At 39.0% G+C, this 16,879-nt stretch overlaps 1 protein-coding gene across 2 annotated transcripts; it reads left to right on the plus strand.

Annotated features, from left to right (window-relative positions):
* Positions 1–924: 924 nt before the first annotated feature.
* On the plus strand, positions 925–14,872 carry nt5c2l1 (5'-nucleotidase, cytosolic II, like 1). 2 transcript variants are annotated; one of them, XM_080743057.1, is made up of 17 exons: positions 949–1,026; positions 3,811–3,884; positions 4,737–4,854; positions 6,564–6,659; positions 7,155–7,246; positions 7,401–7,458; positions 8,130–8,223; positions 8,328–8,381; positions 8,526–8,609; positions 10,173–10,208; positions 10,946–11,053; positions 11,406–11,472; positions 12,099–12,269; positions 13,128–13,179; positions 13,271–13,331; positions 13,881–14,057; positions 14,162–14,872. In XM_080743057.1, exons 1-17 carry the CDS (start codon positions 959–961, stop codon positions 14,273–14,275), a joined length of 1,524 nt encoding a protein of 507 aa, XP_080599183.1. In that variant the 5' UTR covers positions 949–958; the 3' UTR covers positions 14,276–14,872. The 2 variants fall into 2 exon arrangements, with proteins under 2 accessions (XP_080599184.1, XP_080599183.1); XM_080743058.1 differs by lacking the exon at positions 3,811–3,884 and having other exon boundaries at positions 925–1,026.
* The last annotated feature ends 2,007 nt before the right edge of the window (positions 14,873–16,879 follow it).

Below are 16,879 nucleotides of genomic sequence, written 5' to 3' on the forward strand. Positions count from 1 at the left end.
TTTTTCCAGCTTAACTACTCTGGGATTCTATACATAGGTCTTTACGTTTATTGCTTATATTATGTTGATGATTTCTTGCCTATGTCTTTAAATATCTAGATGAATTGAATACAGTATAGCCATATAGGACCACAATGGAAACAAGCCCTTCGAGTTTTTTGTGTTACACTTGTAGCATCATTGTATCATTCATCTTTCCACTGTACTTGCAAACTGTTATTTAAGTAGCCTATTCAACAATCAATAAATCAATCAAAAGCTGTGGATTCGCTTGGCCTAATAATGTTAAAAACATGTGGTTCTCAAACTTTTGTATAACCCACCCCTAAATTAGGCTATTTTGTAATGTTTTGCTTGTATATCGCCTATTTTCAAAAAGCCTATGTAGACCCAACCCAAGAGTCAAGAGACTATAGGGTTAAAGTGGCTGAACTGATACTACTGTAGGCTATTAACTCATTTTGGGCCCCCCTGTAACGACCCACTTTGATCCTAATTATTATTAATTGTGTATACACCTTGTTTCTTGTTTGCCAGCACGGGGTATTTTCCCACATAGACTACTGACTTTATAAATAGTTTCTCGCTGGTGCGTAGGCGGAGACCCCGTGCGTACGCGCGCCTCTCCCCGTATGCATGTGTGCGCCTCTCTGATAACACAATCTTGATGTTCAAAGCGAATTTCGAGTTGGACTTTTGGGTACAATAACAGCCAAGACGGGGCTCATGCGCGTCTCCCAAAAGCCCATTTACATCACCGAGCAAAGAATATGGGAGGGTTTTCAGACTAGTACGAAGCCAATGGGGAAGCATTTGGCCCTCCGCGTATTGGCTACAAGAAAAGACGAGATGACAGACTCTATTGCAAAAGTGGAGAGGAGGCGCTACTGATGTGAGGGAGACTCAAACAGCGAGCGTCATGGATGAAAACACTCGGATACTACAAGATCGACTCACGATGGACACGGATGGGGATGGGAACCTGTCCTCTGATAACCGCACGATGAAGACAGACCATCACCATAAGTGAGTAGCAGCATAAATATACACAGGTCTGCATCATCCGGCTCATAAAACTTGTCTTGACTTTGATAGGACTGTAATGTAGCCTCATGGTGTAATGTTCGCACTTCAGCAATTATTGGTTGTGTTGTGTGGTGGTCCTAAGTTGAAGTGTGTGTGTGTGGGTGGGTGGGTGCGTGCGTGCGTGTGTGCGCGCGCGCGTGTGTGTGTGTGGTGCGCGCGCGTGAGCCATAGACAAGAAAATGTTGCTTGTTTGTGTGGTTGTTTGATAAGACAGAACATACATGGAGACCTTGCAACTTGTGCAACTTTCCTGTCTTTCCACATGCAGCCACACAAACAAGAGCACATTTTGCTAAATGTTTATGTAGGCTATGATGATTTGCTAATATTGTCTTTTCTCTAAGTTGTTATTCCAACTGTTGTTTTCATGAATAGATTGTGAGTGACAGATCCCACAAATAATTTGACAAGACACCTAAAATAGTACACTTTCTTGTCTTTCTAACACCTGCAGTTTAGTTACAAATGCACAGGAAAATAACATTTAAAGGGGTATTTCACTTTCTTTGCTTTTACGAACACCCTGGGCAGATTTTAATTTGTTTGATTCAATATTTAGATATTTGATGTAAATGTTATCAGGCCCTCCTCCTGCAGGACGCCTCCCCATACACACCCATTGTAACTTCAAACTCCATTTTAACCATGTTAGATTCATTAAAAACACCCATTATTTTTTCTGGTTACTCATACTACCCTCCTAATACGTGTGCAGGCCGTATTTTATCGATAACCCTTTTCATTTATTTTTAATAAATTGTTATTGTATTTAATTATTTTAATTACTAAAAATAAATGAAAAGGGTTTTTGAAAAAACAATGGGTGTGTATGGGGAGAGGCCCTGGGCCTGGAGGGCATGATAACATTTACACCAAAGTTTGGTGACCAAACATCTAAATATTGAATCAAGCAAATTAAAAACTGTTCAGGGTGTTCATAAAAGCCTGATTAGACAATAAAAAGACCAAAAGTTTTTTTGAAAGTGGAAAGGTGGCCAGGTCATGAAGCACCTTCAACCGGTGTTTCTCAAAGTGGGGTCCAGGGACCCCCAGGGGTCCTTGATGGAGTTCCAGGGCGTCCCCTGCTACATTTGTTAATATAGAATTCCAATCAGTTTAACCACTTTAACCCTATTTATATATATATATTTAAAAGCCACTATAAGCTCACAATATATTATGTTTTTGAAACATTTGTACTTATCTTCCAAAATTATAATAATATTTTCAGATGGGGGTCCGCAGCCGTACACATGTCCTTGACATGAAGAATTTTGAGCATCATCTCAAAACATCTGCATCTGCTCTCCTTCCCCTCTTTTGATTGATTGATTGATTGATTGATTGATTGATTGATTTGAATACTTTGCATAAGAAAAGCACAGGAAAGTACAGTTCAGATACTAAGGTCTACTAATCGGATTCAAACCCAAGAAAGTAACTACTTCTGCCAGAATAAGCTAACATGAGGCATCCCCATCAGTGCTCAATAGTATCATTATAGCCTACAAAACAAGAGCCCATCAGTAAATTATTAACAGCAACCCAATATGTATGCAGTGCTCCAGGTTGAGCTTAGGGCCATGCAGACTGAAAGGCAGATAGGCAACTCTCCCATACAAGGTGTCAACTGATAATAAACAGCAGCACTCAGCAACAAGGTACAGGAAACCCCTTTGAACATTTACCTTCAAACCCCTTAAACCCTCTTTTCTTAGTAAAACAGACCCAAGCTACAGCTGTATTTGGAATGCAGTGGTTTTCAACCCTTTCATATCAAGGTCCATTATTTTTCAGCATTTTGAGCCACGTTCCACCGTTTGATGACAATTAGCCTCTCAGACCCCCAAACACAAGCATGCGGCTCTGCACATAGTCTATCAATACAGTGCTTAAGGGAAATCAATGCAATTTCGAAACAATCCTAAAATCAAAACAAATAATCAAGTTACAAATGCAATCCTAAGGTGGGAACAACACAAACGCGGTCCGGCAGGGGTCGGCACTTGGACTCCTGCCTTTTGCCCCTCTGCACCGAATCTCTTTGCCCTGTGAGCTTGTAGATTTTCTTCTGGATCTGCTATTTTCAAACATTTTGTACTTTTAATTTTGGTTAAAAGTTGGTGCTTTAGGTACATTTTAACCCATTTAGGCCTAGTATTATTGACTGCTTTAACTATTGAAAAATAGCAGATATACAGGCTCATTGCGAGCTTGTAGATCTGCTATTTTTGAATAATCGTGAAAATGTGTGTACATTTTCCAATATATATTTTTCAAAGCAAACTTTTGTAACTCAAATCTCTGCTTCTGGGGGGTCCCTGGAACAATATATTTTGAGATGGGGGTCTGCGGCCAAATAAATGTCATTTCGGGGGTCCTTGACATGAAAAAGAGAACCACTGATTTAGAGGAAGGATTTAGAAGTCGGGTCAAAGATCGGGTGAAAGATATTCAAAGACTTGCACACATTTTCACATTTTTTCAAAAATAGCAGATCTACAAGCTCGCAGTGCGGCACTCGGTGCCACGCTGTGAGCTTGTATATCTGCTATTTTTCAATAGTTAAGGCATAAAATAATGGTTAAAGTGGTTAAAATCTAACGCGACTCGGGCGCGTTCCAGGTATTTGAGAGTTAAAGCCAATACTTTTGTACTTTTCTATATTGCAGTATTGAAACTAAATTGAGTACTCTTTCCACCACTGGTTCTGTCTGATTACAGGGTGTTTGTCAACAGGAGTTTGACCCTGGAGCACATCAAGTGTTATGGTTTTGATATGGACTACACTTTGGCAAGTACGTAATACCAATACTGTACTGCAAGAGAACAACGCTCTTGTACAACAGTGCAGGGACGTGCTGGCCATTCGGAAAAGCGGGACAACTCCCGAACGGCTGGTTCATTCCCCGGCCGGGCCTCCCGGTTTTTTCGCAAAGCAAAGCCCTGCTTCATCATACAAGGCTGTTGCACAAAAGTAGTGAAAACAGCAGATCTACAAGCACACAACGCCTCGCACCGCGAGGCGTTGTGTGCTTGTAGATCGGCTGTTTTCACTAGTTTAAATAATTATTTAAATGATAAATACAAAACAAACGGTTTTGGACATACAAGGTTTCCACCCGACAACGACGAAATATAACTCATGTAATTGGCCCACTGGCTTGTCACTTGTCATGATCTGAAATGGCAAATCTTTGAGTAGCAGCAGCGCTATAGAGAGAGATCTCTCTCTATGGCGCGCAATGAGGGCCTCTCCAACTCTTTTTCCCGGGCTGAATCAGGGGCCCAGCACGTCCCTGCAACAGTGGTTCTCAAATTGGGGTCCGGGAACCCCCACAGGGGTCCTTGAAAATAGCAGATCTTTAAGCTCAACACGTGACATGTCGTGACCCTTGTAGATCTGTTTTTTCAAAACCTTTTAAAAAAAGAAAACGTTACTAACACGTCTTGTATAGAGGTCCCTGGGCCTGGCACAAACTTTTTTCAGATGGGAGTCCGCAGCCAATATTACGATATTATTGGGGGTCCTTGATATGACAAAGTTTGAGAACTGTTGTACAACACTGCCAAAGTTGAGGGTTTATTTTCTATTCTACTTCTTTTTTTATTTGTTAGCTGTGTTTGTGTGTACATTTGTTTTTGTGTAGAGTACAAGTCTCCTGACTATGAGAGCCTAAGCTTTGAGCTGCTAAGAGACCGGCTGGTGTCCATAGGCTATCCACACGAGTTGCTCCGCTACACATATGATTACACTTTCCCCACACGGTGAGTTCCTTTTTTAATTGAAACTTTTATCATATACTATATAGCAGTGGTTATACCGCATAACCTTACCTTAGCACCCTGATAAGCACTTAGAATGTAGGAGATGAGGCATTATTCAGTCTAACTCAGTTTCACAGATATATTTATTGTGAAAATAGCAGATCTACAAGATCACAACACACCTCGTGTTGCGAAGCTTTGTGAGCTTGTAGATCTGCTATTTTTTTTTTTTTTTTATAGTTTGTTGATTACTTTTGATGCAGTAATGGACAGTAATGGACACCAAAATTACTTTTTTCTATTTATTACTCACGCCATGGAGTCTTGAGTTCAAATTTTTTTTTTTTGTATTTTTCACATTCCTAAGATAATAATTTGTTTACAATAAATGTACCCCCATTGAATTGGGGTAAATTTACGATAATCTTTTTTTTTTCTTTCTTTGGAATGTGACAAATACAAAGAAATATTCTTGAACTCAAGTCTACATGGCGTGAGTAATCAATAGAAAAAAGTCATTTTGGGGCTGAACTACTCCTTCAAATATGTTACTTCACTGTCATCTGGGGACTGGTGAATAATAACATAATATAACACTGTTAAATACTTCAATGCTTCAAATAGATAAGCTATTCAGAATATCGTTGCTGTCTGGTGGAAACCAGAACCGTTTAGATGAAATAGAGAAAAAAATAACCTGTGTTCCAATGGATCCATTGAAGTTATTATTTAGTCGCAAGCTCTTCAGTTGTTACAGTAATACATTTACTGTAACTAAATATGGCTAAATATTTATAAAAAACCCACTGACACACTTTTACTCTACTTAAAGTTTCCTTTTAGAAATAGCAAAATACAGGCAATCTACAACATCCCAACAAAATGGGACACGTTGTAGATATTTTAGATATTTTGTAGCTATTTTCGCTACTTTTCCACAGCAGTCTTGTACGACAAAATATAGGGCATTCATTACAAAAATAAATCATTAAAAGTTGACGTTTTCTGCCCAACAGCAATGATATCATATAATGTGTAACTACGACAACTATACAGTGCATAGAGCTCATGTTGAGATAGCATCACGTTATCCTGCCAGTTTCTTTCCCAGAGTTAAGGCCACTTGCGGTACGTTCTATTTTCAGTGTCTGTGACCCAGGGGAGACCATTTGGGAAAGACATCACATATTCTATCATTCTATTTGTCTAAACTAATGACGCGCAAGTAACATTTCTCCCTTGGGTTAGAGCCAGGCCAATATTGGTCTGGCCAATATATTTGCCATCATTTGACTTTTCTGACAACATCAGTATTAGCAAGATGTATGCAGCCGATGTGTACCGATATTACAGTAAAAAAATAAAAAAATAAAAAATCTTTCTAAAATAGCAGCAAGCTCACAATGTGACTGGTTGTGATCTATTTTGGAATCATTCTTTTATTTTTACAAAACTTTTCAAATTGATTAGAATTAATTTTGCACTTTTTTACAAAATATAATTTAAAACATTTGTGGTCTTGGACTGCCGAGATTGGCATCGGACTCAAAAATCCAGCATCGGTCAGGCTCTACTTAGAGTTACGTTCAGGAATCATCAAAATAGAAACATAACAACCCTTCTTTAGAATGAATGTGATAGAGAAAGGGAAAAAATATATATGTATTGTATATATATATAATAATTTTCACTTTTCATCTTTGTTTCAGTGGTCTAGTATGGGACAACATGTATGGTAATCTCCTGAAGGTTGACTCAAACGGAAATATTCTGCTCTGCAGTCATGGCTTCCGCTTCCTCAACAGGTAAAGGAAAAATCCCAGGGAATATAATGAAAAATATTGGCATTTGCTTCTGCACAGGGTCTGTGCGTACGTACGTACGTCCCAACATTATCGACGCTATATCTCAGCAACGCCTTGAGAGAATTTCATGACATTTGGCACAAACATCTACTTAGAAGTAAATGGTCAAAGGTCAAAGTCTGTGACCTCAAAAACCATGTTCATTAAAATTCCTTCAAAGTCTCTCATTCACCATTCACCAAATGTATATATGACTACGATAGGGATGCAAACGGCTACTGGAATATTGACTAGAGCATCTTGATTGAATGATTGAATACTTTAACAGTACAGCAAGTGCAATTACACAAGCAATGCTAAAAGGGTAACACAAACAAATGCCTTGATGCTTGATGGCTTGTTTCCATTGTGGTCCTAGATATTCAATTCCAAGTAAACATGAGCAATATCTGTAACACTACCTTATTATCTATAATAATCTGTTGTTCTTTGCAGGGAGGGTATTGTGGAGTATTACCCCAACAAATTCATTCAGAGGGATGACACTGATCGCTTCTACATTCTTAACACTCTGTTTAACCTCTCAGGTACTGTATAAACTTCCACCTCTCAATGGCCATATCACACAGTGGCCATGAATTCAAGTGTTACTGTAATGTAAGTAGAAAATAAGTAGAATTATCTGCAACATACTGAATATTTGCTGGATCACTAACCCATGCCTGTGCTCGACCTCTACAGAAACGTATCTCTATGCTTCCCTTGTGGACTTCTTCACCAGATGCACCAGATATACCAAGTAAGTGGACACTTTTAGATTTCTTTATTATCCACAAGGGAAATGTGTTTTGCTCGGGTCAATGTACATTCAAGACAATACATAAATATTAGGTCTGGGATGTGATTAAAAATGTATTACAGGCTCTGTGATTAATTAATCGCAATTAATCACATTTTAATCACACATCGATGTTTGACCTGAGAAGCATTTTTTTCAAGTAAAACACATTTTGTTGTACGAGTGAATCAACAAGTGAGTTTTTTAAATCTAAATTTCGCATCCACTGGGCCAAGCAAAGTGCTCTGATCGGCTACTTCTCCCTTTGCGTTTGTTGTCTCTTCTTGGTTGGTGCATCGCTATGATCGGTATGCCCGAAACTGAAGGTTCTGTGGTGGGATTAAAATGCGTAATTTTTTTTAATCGCGTTACTTTTCTGTAATGAATTAATCGCAATTAATCAGTTAAAGTCCCAGCCTTAATAAATATACAATACAATAAAACACCCAGCAAGCTCTTCAGTTCTATAAAGGTAAAAGATTAATATTAAAAGGTATTTAAAAGAAAGCAAAGTCCTCCTCTATCCACACTGTGGAACACTCATGTTTGTTTGTTTGTTTGTTTGTGTGTGTGTGTGTGTAGCCCAAATGAGATCTAATCTCTCCTAATCTCTCCTGTTAACTGTCCTCTAGTCTCCAGAAAGGTTTTCAGCATGGTGACCTGTTCATGTCCTTCAGAAGCATGTTCCAGGACGTGCGAGATGCCATGGACTATATTCATAATACGGTTAGTAAAATAAGCATGGGATTCTGCAAAATGTAGATGCAGTCATTATTTCCCTCCTGTCTGTTAGTGTAATAACATCTTATTTTTTGTTCTGGTCCTTACAGGGCATTCTGAAAGAATATACTATCAAGAATTTGGATAAATATCTTGTTAAAGATGTGAGTGGTAAAAAAAGAGAGCGAGAGAAAAAAACATTCTAGTTTGACTTTTATTTAGTTCAGAATATACTGTGTATATACACTGTATTTTTGTAAGTGTCTAAACTTGGAAATGTGGATTCTGTTCTTAATTCCTTCCTATAGCCAAACCTCCCTCTACTGTTGACCCGGCTCAGAAAGGTGGCCAAGGTCTTCCTGTCCACAAACAGTGACTATACCTACACTGAGGTAGCTTCTAAACTTTACCTCTGTATCGCCACTATAGGGTGGAAACCTTGTATGTCCAAATATACTGATATTGTGTTGTGTATGTTTACAATTTACAATTTAGTTGTTGTATTTTTCATAGCTTTGCCGTCTGTGCCAAGACTTTAGGTCAGCATAGCTGGCATGTGCCATTTGTGTGCCAAATTTAAATGGTGTGGAAACCACACCAAAGAAATCCAAATTCACCACATGAAATGGGTTTTGGAGCAGACCCATTGGTGACTAGCAGTGCAACTGAGATGATAGTATCAACCTGTAGAGGCCAGTGCAACATGCATTTACTGCCACAGTGTAGTAGTCCCTCTTTAAAAAAAGAGGAAATAATCTGACTGCAATTCACCGTTTGTCAGCCTTCTGATTGGTCCCTGAGACTCCCTGACTGGCCAACCAGAAAAAACCATTCACTTTTTGCTATCGGGGGTGGAGTTTGTGCAGTGGAGAATGTTGTTTCAGGCTTTCAGCAACTGTCCGCAGTGCGGAGCACGACCTTCGTCTGGTACGGCCGCGGCAGTAGGGGGCGATCTCGCTCATCATAATGAATAAGCTTCAACAAACTAGTTCACATGGACCTTATCAATGGTCTAACTAGTTACGATTGGGTACATATATTTTAAATGGGCAGAATTACGAAAAGCCAGCCTATTATGTGAGAACAGATTATAGTTCTCCTCTTCCTACCCAAGATGCAATGCGCTTTCTTTTTCTATTTCTATTCTCTCTCTGATCCAGAGGATTAAACTAATTAAAACATATATTTTCGGGGGAAAATTACTGTTTTGCTATGTAATTACTGTACCTTTTTCTTCCCTTTTTATTAATATCACGTAGATGTGTTTTTTTTTGGTACTTTATATAGCTGTAATGAGGCTATGACGAAAAAGAAAATCCCATCCACTTCCACTATAAAAGAATCTGCAATAGTGATTCTGTCCCACTGGGATTAAACAAATTAAAACATATATTTTCGGGGAAACCCCCTGTTTTGCAATGTAACTACTGTACCTTTGTCTTCCCTTTTTATTAATATCACCTAGATGTTTTTCCTTTGATACTTTAAATTGCAATAATGAGGCTATGAAAAAAAAAAACAATCCCATTCACTGCCACTATAAAAAACAATCTGCCCAGGGTTAATGTCCCAGCATAGTAACAGGGCAGAATGGGGCGGGATTTGCAAAAGCCTGAATTATCAGAGTTTAGCGGCTTGTAATAACCTTTTTCTTGTGTTATTTTAGATGTAATGGTTGTCATAGAAAGTATAGGCATGCATGCCAGTGCTTGCTTGCATAATGTGAATTGTATAGGAACACAGAGGATGACTGAAATATAAGAAAGTAACTATTTTGGCTATTTTTGGGTGACATGTATTACGACAAAGTATAAAATAGGGCTTAAGTGGTTTATAAGGGTAACATTGTATTATGAATTTGAATATTATTAATTGAATTCACCTGAAACATACATTACTATAACATATTGTTGTTGCTGTCCATTCTGACTACTTGTTTTTCATTGTTTACCAAGGCCATAATGAAATACCTGTTTGAAAGTGGCGCTAAGGTAAGGCATACTGTGTGTCTTTGGGTCCAAAATGCAAATATAGAAATGAGTGCAGTATTTATCGGTCAAATTAGAAAGGCCAAACAGGGAGTGTCACTAGCTTGGTTTGGGCCCTCCAACGGACATTGGTTGGGGGGCGTCTCTTCAGTGGGGAGGGGATCTGGGTGAGATAGCATGAACCTTCATGTGTGTTACGACACCGTCAGGTGAAAAAGGTGGAGTCTGTCTACACAGTACACACCCTCCCCTTATGCCAACAGTGGGGAATGGCAGTGACCACCACAGTACACAGGTGGAATTGGCAATTATGAAATTATGAGAGGGGGGAAGGGGCGGGGGTAGGTGTTTAAAGATAAACCTTCATAAAAAAGTTATTCAAAGGCAACCATGTGCAGTGTTGATCTGCAAAATTCCAAACAGAAAATGTACATAATATCCTCTTGTCAAGTGAAATGGCTTGACACAAGGTTTCAAATGACAACCAGTCTCATCCTATACCATGTGCTGGTAGTCATGTACATTAGTCAATGACTGGCCTCCTTGACCTTGACCTTTGAATGCCCAATTGCACCACATACAGTATCAGATATTAGGTTTCATAGTCTTGTGTTGTGATTTGTGATATATAACATACTGTACATATTCACAGACAGCCTCATAAATGTTTTGTAATTGTGTCTGGGGGGGGGGGGAAAAATGCTTCACTAATCCTTCTCTTTGCTGATCCTTATATCCAGTCTGGAGGTCCAAAGAAATCATGGCGTTCCTTCTTTGACATTGTTGTTGTGGACTCTAGGAAGCCACTGTTCTTCGGAGAGGGGTCTGTGCTTAGACAAGTGGACACGGTATTAGCAAACTTATAACATTTTGACTTACTAACATACATACTGTACATGTATGCTACAGTATGCATACATATCGCTGTTGTCGGGTGGAAACCTTATATGTCCAAAACCGTTTTGCATTTATCATTTTTAAAATGATTCCAACTAGTGAAAACAGCCGATCTATCGCGAGGCGTTGCGTGCTTGTAGATCAACTGTTTTCACTACTTTTGTGCGACGGCCTTGTATGGTGAAGCAGGGCTTCAGGACAAATTTGAAACTTGGAGATACAAGGTTTCTGCCCGACAGTGACGATATATCTATCTGTAGGTAAAACAACTGATTGCTGATGTGCTTTCTACATTGGATACAGGACACCGGGAAGCTCCGCATCGGAACTTACACCGGAGATCTCCAGAAAGAAACTATATACTCTGGAGGTAAAAGAAATGGACGGTTAAACCTGATTTACACCAGATGTTTTGCATAAGAATAGCATGCAGTGAGCTTGTAGATCTGCCATTTTTGACACACAACACTGGTGTACGACGGAGCATTATTAGGCAGCTATTCTTTTTGAAGGCGGGTTCATGAATACTGTACTTTACTTGAGTATTTCCAATTTCCAATACTTTTACTTCTACTCCACTCCCTCTCAGAGGCAAATGTTGCAATTTTACTCCACTACATTTATTTGACAACTTTAGTTACTAGTTTGAAGATTTTGATTATTATTACAAAGCAGCCATTTGAAAATAGACAATCTACAAGCTCACAATGTGTCCCGATGTGACGCATTGTGAGCTTGTGGATCTGCTATTTTCAAAAGATTTGTATACATTTGAAAACTTTTGTAATTTAAGTGCATTTTGATACCAATACTTTTGTACTTTTACACGTACATTTTCAATTCTGGACTTACTTGTAACAGAGTACTTCTATATTGCAGTATTGATACTTTTACTTACTTAATAATTGCGAGTACTTTTTCCACCCCTGAAGACAGGCACCTCATTCTTTCTCTATGGTGTTCTTTGCTTCTACATTTCTCACCATTTCTCTGCAGGCTCGTCCGATATTATGTGTGATCTGTTGAATGTGAGAGGTAAAGACATTCTCTATGTGGGAGACCACATTTTTGGGGACATCCTTAAATCCAAGAAGCGCCAGGGATGGAAGACCATGTTGGTTGTACCAGAGCTTACCAAGGAGCTGCAAGTGTGGGACGAGAAGAAACGTAAGAACAGATCAAGTTCATCCTTTAAACGCTAATTTTCAACTTTGAACTATGTCGTTAAAATACCTTAGAGTTGTTTGAATTAAGATAAAAAGTCCCCCACCCTTCTGTGTTGTATAGAACTGGAGGATTAATTGTGGGGTCATGTGATCAGTGACATCATAAAGGTGTACTCTGCAAGCCAAAGAGTACACCTCTGCGAAGTGAACGGTGCTCACTTTGCACGGGTGCTATTCTTTTATCAGTTGAAGAAATTGTCAATATATTTAGTCTCAGTTTTAGTCACCAGCTTAATAAAGACGACTTCACCACTTTTCAACCTACAGTATCTTCATATAATTGGTAAAAATAAACTAATAAGATAAAATAGCATATTTGTGCCTGGAGATCTGTGGGCACTTCAGAAACCCGTCTACCAGTGACATCATCGTTAGCCAGATTATTTTTTTTAAAACAAGATTCTTTAAAAGATATTTTGATTTTTATTATCATGAGAACAATGGCTTTTATAATAACATTGCAACTTTTCAGGAATAGAACGCCTGCAATTTCTATTAGCTTGGATTCCCCATTGATAATGTCACTGGTAGACAGGTTTCTGACCTGCCCATACATAGCCCTATGAGACACAGACCGAGTAGAAACATCTTTTGCTATTTTATCATGAACATTAGTGAGGACCAATTATATGAAGATAGGTTGGTGGTGATGTTGTCCTTTAGTTTTTAGTTCTCGTCGTCAGTGAGAAAAAGGTAGTCGGCGAACACTATTCGTCATAGTTTTAGTCAACAAAATCAACACTAGTCTGTTGGGTGATTTCTAATGGCTCATGGTTTCTTTTCTCTTTTGTTTTTCTAGATTTATTTGCAGAATTGAAGACCCTTGATACTTTCCTAGCTAAGTTTAACACGTGAGTTTTTTTTGCACATCAGTAATGCGTAAGTTATGACTTGAAGTGGCACAGCTGTTAACACTCTATCTTGTGTCTCTGTCCCCTGAAGGAACGTTGACAGTGGCACTGAAGATTCTCCCAACATAAGTTCCATCAAGACGCGAATGATGGTCAGCTGTGTTCCCAGTAACCCAACCTGTGTGTCTTAGACATGTTGACATACTGTACACCAGTGATTCTCAACCTGCGAGCTGGATGATTGGCAAAACACTGACATTATAACAGCAAAACACTGACATTATATTACATGTTTAATGATAATATAACATTAATGTTAAAGGGTGATACCAATAAATAAGAACTTAGATTATACTATTTTGGTTCCATTGACTCCAGGTGGAACACAATCTATTGATTGATCATGATAATGTAATACTGGCATGATACTGACCATGATAGGCTACTACCATGATACTGACATGAAACTGACATGATACTGACCATGATACTGCCCATGATAGTGACATGATGGCCTGAGTTTAGTTGTAGAGTTCAGTTATATATTGTAATTTTATTAGATGCTATAATGCAAAGGAAACATCAGATAGTCCTTCTGCCCCGGAGTTGTTACATTTACTTTACTTTACATTTATTAGTGGTCAAATTGGTCAGTGTTTTTTTATGATATTGCTGTTTGTGTTCATGATTGGTACCTATAGGTGGTGACCCTTAAAATGGAGATGTCCTATGGCCAAATGGGCAGCCTTCTGCGCAGCGGGGGAAGACAGACACTGTTTGCCAGTCAGCTCATTCGTTATGCAGATCTCTATACTTCCTCCTGCACCAACCTGATTCACTACCCATTCAATTACCTGTTCACAGCCTCCCCTGTCCTGGTCAGTTCCCCCCCGTTTACTTACAGATTCAACAACACCTTGTTTTACTGTCACAGCAGTCAATGTTCATGTCATTGTCATTCTCATCTATCAACCTCTTTCAGATGCCTCACGAGTCTGCACTGGATCCTCAATCTGTTGATTTTCATTCAGCACAGCAAGTTCTTCCTAATAATTTTAAGGTTGAACCTGGACACGAGGGGATTGTACAGCAGTAGGTTATGCACTGCTGTAAGATGTGTGTCGCACATCACACACGTGATCAACCTCGGTAGGCTCTGGGCCCGGGTGAGGGTGTCTGTGTGCTTGTGCCAGTCCCATCTCCATTTGTCTGGTGCAACTGCAAAATAGACTGTCACTCCGGAGTGGGGTTGTACAGACACAGTCGCCGCTGCAAGAAATGACGACGACCCCACAGGTGCAATCCATCACCATCACAGATGGACAGACCTTTTTTTAATGGATACAGTACATTGTCACACACCAAAATCTAGCAAAAATCTTACTACAAGCTAACAATGTGTTGGGAGCTTGTATTTCAGCTATGTTTGCTTCTTTTTTAAGTCAAAGTGAAAGTGGTTAAGTGTCTCTGTGGGTTTTGTAAATATTCAATCTATGAAAAGCAAGTGCTTTTGACCAAATAACAACTTCATTGGATCCATTGGAACACAGTTTTGTTTTGTTTTTTCATTTCCTGAAAAGTTATGTTTTTGGTTCCCACCCGAATGTGACAATTCTACATATCTGGTGTTCCTCTCTGCAGCATCTTCTGAATGAAAATTACATGCTCATATGCTCTTATGCTGTAGGCTACATTGAACCTGGTCTTCTTTTTGGTTGAAATGTGTTTGGAAAGTTTACTATTTAGTCCCCATCCTTGAGCTGATACTATATATGAGATTTTAAATTAATTTGAGAACCACTGGCCTACATCGTATGTAACTGCCTGCGCTGCATCTTTTGACCTCTGGGTGGCATTACATTTCCACTCTACCACAGTACAGAACGTTGGTGGTTTCGTGGTTTGTAGATGCCCTTTGACACAGCCCAGCTAATTTCATCTTCCTCTCTTCACCTCAAAGAGAAAACAGCAATACTCTCAAGTTTTGTATTGTTATATTCTGACTATATCCTGACTATATCCTGATCCCTGACACGGGCTATTTAGTCGAATAAAGAAGGTAGAATCACCTAAACACAGGCAGAACTAGGCTACTACCTCGTTTGAAACCTGTACCGTTCCTTGTGGAGATTGATAACGTTGTAATGCCTCAACAACACAAAAACAAACGAAGTTACACCTTCCGTGTCACTCTCTTTTGCTATTTTCTGTGCGCAACACCGTCATAAGGCGGAACATAAATTAAGTGTTTTTTCTTGGCTCTTGCCTCTCGGGCACCCATGCTTTCATGGCAGCTAATCAAATGACAGCTGGTGTGGAAGTGTGATCTTTCGTGTGCACTTTTGCACTAGTTCAGTCACTTCAGTGGTTCTCAAACGTTTTCATGTCAAGGACCCCCAAATTGAAACCTATTAGCCCACGGACCCCGATAAAAGAAGATTTTTACGGCTCTAGCAGTGATTCTCAACCCTTTTAATTTCAAGGACAGCCAGTTTGACATATAGGCTACGGACCCCCATTTAATGGCATTTCTATGTCTGGGACCACAATTTATATTGTAATATCAATGTTAATTCAAATGGAACCATGGGTCCATTTGTAGCCTATACCCTCTCAGAGTTACATACCCATTAGGCTCCATTTGGTTCCTATCATTTAGCAGGGAACCCCTGGCCTAGAACTCCCTCCAGGACCCCTGGGGGTCCCCGGACCCCACTTTGAGACAATGCACTAAATGAACACTCCTTGTGCAGTAGGATACAAAACGATAGACACATTTCTTGCAGTGTGGTGTTGACAGCTTGTTTACAAGGCCTTTTACATGCAGGGATGTCGTTATTTTGGCTATGTATTTTGTATTTAAATCAAAAAGTATTTGTTAAAAGGTTGAGCTCAGTTTGTTATTCTAGTATTAATCATTGGTGTTTGTTCAGTAATAGGGTCTCCCCATTTTCAGGTGGTCACACATTATCATCTGTTTATTATCTTCAATTTTACAGTGTTCCAATTTTGTCTGCTCACATTTTGTTTCATAACTCATTTCCCTTGTTTATCCTGTTGTACTGTATGAGTTCACTCTCCTTATTGGATAGAATTGCTATCCCAACCTAAACATTTGTTTAAAGAGCATGGATAGATTTGAGAGACCCATTACTATCAACTCTAGCTAATATCACTCTAGCAATGGTTACTATCAGAATATAGAGCTTTTTAACATTTCTCTCTGAGGAAGCATAGCCTGTATTGACTTTGGAATACTGGCCTCAGGAGATAATCATAATTGTTTGATTACATCTCTGATTATGACAATAACATGGCATAGCATGATGATTAAAAGATAGTATCGGAGATGGTGGAACAGTAGACACATTTAAACCATGTATCTTCTGATGTAATTTTCAAAACATGGCATTGGACCTACACAGGCTATTACAGGTGCCAGCTTAGAACAGAGAAATCATGTTCAATTCAAACTCATGTTTGAACTGTTTCAAAAAGTTGTTTTCTAATAGAAAACTACTACAACTTTAGATAATTGCTCTCTATGATTCAACTTTGAGCCAGGGTATTAAGTTGATATTTCACTATGCTCATGCACAGTATAGTTCATGGTGCATTGTTACGTCTTAATCAGAACCAATTTAAATTGTGTGCATTTATCCAAAACAAATCATTCCCATGATTGTGAGAGAAATGTGAT

Source organism: Nannobrachium achirus (genome assembly GCF_963921795.1).
Source record: "Nannobrachium achirus genome assembly, chromosome: 15".
Classification (NCBI taxonomy): Eukaryota; Metazoa; Chordata; class Actinopteri; order Myctophiformes; family Myctophidae; genus Nannobrachium; species Nannobrachium achirus.

Coding starts and splice junctions, on each gene's coding strand:
- nt5c2l1 (XM_080743057.1), top strand. CDS start 959: ATGGACACGGATGGGGATGGGAACCTGTCCTCTGATAACCGCACGATG. Junction 12,270..13,127: donor AGTGTGGGACGAGAAGAAAC/GTAAGAACAGAT, acceptor TTGTTTTTCTAG/ATTTATTTGCAGAATTGAAG. Junction 13,332..13,880: donor CCATCAAGACGCGAATGATG/GTCAGCTGTGTT, acceptor TGGTACCTATAG/GTGGTGACCCTTAAAATGGA.